We start from the raw sequence: 5,670 nt of genomic DNA, 5'->3' as shown, positions 1-5,670 counted from the left end.
TTGAACATCAGGCATCAACACCTTGGAACGACACGCCGGAGGGGACTACGGATTCTGATTGTTCCTTCATACTGCATGAAGACGTGTGCTAGCTACTCGCTGTAGCTTTTGGCCTGATTGTATGGTAATGGTAAGTAACCTCTCAAACCTGTCGTCGAAGGATAAGGAAAAGCAGGGGAGCTAGTAGGCTGGGCAAGTATTTTGTAATGACAGTTAAGGCTACATTGTCGCGCTTCAAAAGCCGAACCTGTTGTCGAAGGATAAGGAAGAGGAGGGGAGCTAGTAGGCTGGGCATGGTTTTTGTATTGACAGTTAAGGCTACAGTATCGCACTTCAAAAGACCCTGATGAACCTGTTAACAACTTGACAAAGGTACATTGTCAGCAGACATGTCTAACCATGTCTAGCCTACTGGCAGGCTATACGCCAAGCTACGTATCAGTCGTAATGTTTTTGTTTGTAACTTTAAGTTTTGTCTGTCATCACTGTTAATAGTCTTTCAGGAACCACGTTGTGTTGTGAAAACGTCGTTCTAGAAATTTCCTGGCGCCTCCCTCTTCAAGCTCAAGTTAAGCCTAAAAGCAGTCTTTCGACCTGGCTAGACGCATCAGCGTTGACATCCACCGCTCCCCCCCCTTCCTGTGAATGCTGATGTGTCGTGCAATCGCTTAAATGAATGACTCAAACAGTCAATGTGTGTCAGCTCATGTGGAAGGGTTATTAGGCGACACAATTTCCCCCGGTAAAGTGTTAGACCAATGACGCTGTAGTCATGGATGCGATGTCTTTTTTGGCATGTAGCCTAATGTAGAATTTCATTAACGGATCAGATGACATCCGGGTGGGCTACGATGATTTGACACCATGTAGGCTACAATGTACATATGGCGTCTGTGCTGACACTGGCTACAATTTGAAAAATGTAGGATGAATGTATAGGCTATGTCCTTGTACCATATACCGAAGTGAGACTGATGCCCTGAAGTGCTACGGGGCATAACCTGGTTAATGCCTCACTGCTATTTCCTTGTAAAGAATCCGTCATCGGTCCTTCTGGAAAATTCCACCTGGTCTGAGACAGAGAGGCTGAATTCAGGCGTCCCTATATTATAAATCTTTGAATCAGACATCAGTTATTTGCTAGACAGCTGGATTTCTTGCACATAACAGATCCATATATTCGTGGCAAATATAATGTTTGCTAAGATTGTAGCATATTACATTCAGCATATACCTGCTGACAATGTATTGTTGTGAGTAAATCACTGCATGGAGATTAATGTAATATCTGTAAAGGTAAATACATTTGTGCAACAAAATTCCTCTCTTTGCATGTTGTAAAGGCATCCTAAGTAAGCTTGTGGTAAGAGAAATCATTGCCATTGAATTGGTGTGATCTTTTGTTAAATAGGTGATAATGGGTCCCGGTGTGTTTGTTTAACTTTCCATCTTAATCTGAGACTGGTTTAGGGTTGGGTACCGAAAACCGGTTCCTATAGCCTACGACCGGTGCCTACCGGACCGAAACGCAACGCAACGCAGATTTCGGTGCTTCATTTCGGTGCCTGAGCCGATTGAAATACTGCCACTGGTGGCCTTAAACGGAAGTTACAGCCAACATAAGCATCACCTCACTTGCGCTAGTTAACGTTACACTACTCTGATGACTCCGTCCTGGCAGCAGGTAACGATAGCCTACCGTTTGTATAGCTACAGTAGCTAGATAGCCATCATCCTTTTAACAGACAAAATGCCGAAAGGTAAACGGCCAATAGTGTGGCTGTATTTCGCACAGAAAGATTCAAACATCGCGACATGCTGCAAATGCAACAAAACAATTGCGTGTACAGGGGGGAGAGAAGGCAAGAGTCAAAGGCAGATCAGCAACCACAGACTGAAGACTAAACGGAGATGCCAGCAAAACTATAGTCTCTTAAAGGGGCAGTACAAGACACAATACTTTAAACGATACTTTAAACAGTTAATATATTGTTCAATTTGAAGAAAACCCAAACGATACCCATCCCTAGACTGGCTGCAAAACACTAATGTTACTCTTGAGATATAACAATTGGACCAGACTGCGTAACACTGAGGTGTACTGTGGGGTAAGGGAAAATATGGTCTATTGAGGTCCACAAATGCTGCATGCCATTTCAACAATTAAAACAAGAGTATAATGTTCCAATATGTCAGAAGGAAAATATCAGTTAAAACAGCTGATATGACATTGTTATATTGGAAGTGACAGTTTAAATTGTAAAGAGAATGTATTGGAATTTATCAATTGAATGTTACAGACATCAAAGTTGCTGTTGACCTTAAAGCAAAAGACTGCAGTAAAGTAGAGAGCTCTGCATGTGGCATGAAGGGGCCTTGACTGAGAGAAGAGGAATAATGTCAGGATGAGGTAAGTTTTTTAATCAGTGAAGTTGGCCTGTATGGGTAGATCTGTTGAAGTGGGAAGAGAAGCTGTGACATATTGGTCCCTTTGAAGTTGCGTTTGCCTCATCGTCTCCGGCTCACTCCGAGGCTAAATCTCATCCGCACAATTCTTCCATAATAGGGAAAAAATCCTGTAACATGAAAATTATACTTGTGTGTCTTTCGTTTAAGAAGGACTTCAGTGGTCTTTTGGCGGCACTCAAAGATGAAAATCTTGAGTAGTTTGTGTGCGTTGGTCATACAGACTTCAGGACAGAAGCAACAGCAGCAGATGTCTTTGAGAACATTCAAAGGGCAAATTTGAAGATTTAGCTCACTGCAAATCTCGGGTATTCAATATTTGCTATCAACATTTTCTCAATTATGACCATGTTAACACCAAATATAACAATTCATTATTGATAAAGAATACAGTGACACAATAACTTGTTAGGAGGGTTATTTAGGGTAACTGTTTGATTATATGCATTTAGATTAGTTGGATGTGTGTTAGAGGTAGATTGCCCCCTGTCCCTTATTTCGCACATGTTAATGTAGGCCCAGTGGATGTCTTTTATGCATTTGAAATGAATAGGCACGAATATGTGAATTAAGTGAGTTATGGCATTATGTGCTCTTTCATTTCTATGGTTTATAGTCTAAATATCTGTATAATTGCACGTATAAACCTTCTGAATACCAATTAACTTGAATAAAATATTTACACATTCAAGCTTTGTGCTTTGAATTTTGTGCATATGTTGCTCATGAAGTCCTAAATCTGTGTAGATGTTCAAGTGCTTGTGTGTCGTCCCTCATCGTTTAGTCAGTCACCAATCAACACTAATCAGCACTAATTAGACCTTTGTCTTCTTTCTTGCTGTCTTGCAGGAATGTAAACTGTAGCCATTACTAGACCAGAGACCTGAAGCATCCTACCCCAAAAAATCCCTGTGTGTCCTCACAGTACCGTGGGATTTCCTTACCTTTAAAACTCATAGAAAATTGACCAGAAGGTGGATCTTCCGTTTCTTCAGCAGATAGCAAACCAAAGGAATAAAGCTTTTTACACAAGCGCAGACACCTGCTAGGAATTTTATTCCATTAAACCACATTTTGGTAGGGTAACTGGTAGGTACCCGTTTAAAAGGAATTTTCTTACTAATTGAGGAGTAGACTGTTGTCTGAAACATGGCTGAAGCAATGGAGGCTCCTGACTATTGCTGGTTGTGGCACTGTAACTTTGTCCTGGTGCTTTGCGATTGGCTTCTTCGCCACGTGGGAAAGCCAATCGGAGCACGGTGAGCGGCTACTTTCTTGCCGGACGTTCCATGAACTGGGTGGTGGTTGGAGCCATCGCTGTTTGTCAGCAACATCGGCAGCGAACACTTCATCGGCCTGGCTGGGGTCCCGGGGCGGCCAGTGGTTTGCCGTTGGCGCCTGGGGAAATTCAAACGCCCTGCTGCTTCTGCAGCTCCTCGGTTGGGTCTTCATCCCCGTGTACATCCACTGCGGGATCTAACACAATCCGGAGTACCTCTCCAAGCGCTATGGAGGTAAGAGACTGGAAGGTGTACTTCGCAAGCCTTTCCATCCTGCTTTACATCTTCACCAAGCTGCTGTAGACTTGTATGCTGGAGCCCTGTTCATACAGGAGTCGCTTGCTGAACCTCTACTTGTCATCACTATTCTCATTAGCATGACGCTTCTGTTGACGGTCACTGGTGGTTTGGTGGCGTTCATTTACACACGACACCCTTCAGGCAGTGCTCATGATGAGGTGCCCGCTGAGTCTGACCGTCATCAGCTTGATGAAGGTTGGTGGCCTGGAGGATTGCGGGAAAAGTACATGCAGGCTGTTTCCCAACGTCAGCAGCCATACTGGGCATCCATAACTGTCAGCCCTTCACCTACACCGAACCTCCTGTCGCATCCATCCCAAACCTGACTCCCTGAGGATCCTGCGAGGGCCGTTCGATGAGGACATTCCCTGGCCCGGTTTTCTTCTGGGCCAGACACCAGCCTCAATCTGGTACTGGTGTGCCGACCAAGTCATCGTCCAGAGAGTGCTTGCTGCGAAGAACATCGTCCACGCCAAGGCTTCCACGCTCATGGCAGGATTCCTGAAGGTCCTCCCCATGTTTATCATCGTGATTCCCGGGATGATCTCACGCATACTGTTTGCAGACGAGCTTGTGTGTATTAGCCCAGAGCACTGTATGCAGGTGTGTGGTAGCCAGGCAGGCTGCTCGAACATTGCATACCCTCGACTGGTGATGAGTGTGATGCCAGTTGGCCTGCGCGGTTTGATGATGGCTGTCATGATTGCTGCTCTCATGAGCGACCTGGACTCCATCTTCAACAGTGCTAGCACCATCTTCACCCTCGACATCTACAAGATGGTCCGAAAGTGTGCCTCCTCCCGAGAGCTTGTTGATCGTCGCCGAATGTTTGTGATCATCATGGTGGGCATCAAGCATCGCTTGGTACCAGTCATCATCGAGATGCAAGGAGGCCAGATGTACTGTACATCCAAGAGATCGCTGGGTATCTTACTCCGCCCGTAGCTGCCCTGTTTATGCTCGGCGTCTTCACGACACGCTGCAACGAGACTAGGTGCCTTCTGGGGTGGCATGACTGGCTTCGTCCTGGGTTACCAACGCCTGATGCTTGGCTTCGTCTACCGCGAGCCCAGATGCGATCAGCCTGACGACCGCCCGCCCTGTTTTTATCACCCATATCACTAACATGTATATAGCGGCTGGGCTTTTCTGGCTCTCAGGAGCGGTTGCTGTGGTGGTCAGTCTCTGCACCCCTCCCCCCTCAAAGGAGAGAGTCCGCAAACACCACTGTGTGGGGGGCTTCCGAAATTCGAGGGGGTTCCTGTCCGAAGACACGAGGAGCTACACGAAGCTAAACAAGAGATCCAGATCGTTTGCAAATGGCAATGGCACCCTCCACAAGCAGATACCAATGGACATTAAGAAAGAGAAGATCCTGGATGAGGCTGCATCCAACTCCTCATAGCCAGCCGGCGACCACGATCACATGACCTTGAACACCAGAGCTGCCCACGCCGTCGGAGAATTATGGAACGGCCACGCTGAGCTGGTGAACAACGAGGAGGATGGCAGTAACCGCAGCGCCAGCCGCGGAGGAGAGAAGGGCTTGTGCATGCGTCTGTTTTGTTTGGCTCTTCGGCAGCAAAGAACAAGAGGACGCAACCCAAGCCCAAGTGTCAGAGGA

General features: G+C 46.2%; 1 protein-coding gene across 1 annotated transcript; it reads left to right on the top strand.

Annotated features, from left to right (window-relative positions):
• The first annotated feature begins 3,615 nt into the window (after nt 1–3,615).
• Nucleotides 3,616–5,451, top strand: slc5a3b (solute carrier family 5 member 3b). Its single transcript, XM_042709313.1, is given in 13 exon segments — nt 3,616–3,661; nt 3,712–3,779; nt 3,781–3,834; nt 3,837–3,872; nt 3,875–3,991; nt 3,993–4,041; nt 4,044–4,174; nt 4,176–4,248; nt 4,251–4,353; nt 4,355–4,947; nt 4,950–5,038; nt 5,040–5,141; nt 5,143–5,451. Coding segments are annotated over 13 exon segments (1,770 nt in total).
• Nucleotides 5,452–5,670: the final 219 nt, after the last annotated feature.

The sequence above is a fragment of the Clupea harengus genome, chromosome 2 (genome assembly GCF_900700415.2).
Source record: "Clupea harengus chromosome 2, Ch_v2.0.2, whole genome shotgun sequence".
Taxonomy (NCBI): domain Eukaryota; kingdom Metazoa; phylum Chordata; class Actinopteri; order Clupeiformes; family Clupeidae; genus Clupea; species Clupea harengus.
The sequence above is the reverse complement of the archived record's forward strand: the minus strand, read 5'-3'. Positions and strand labels throughout refer to the sequence as shown.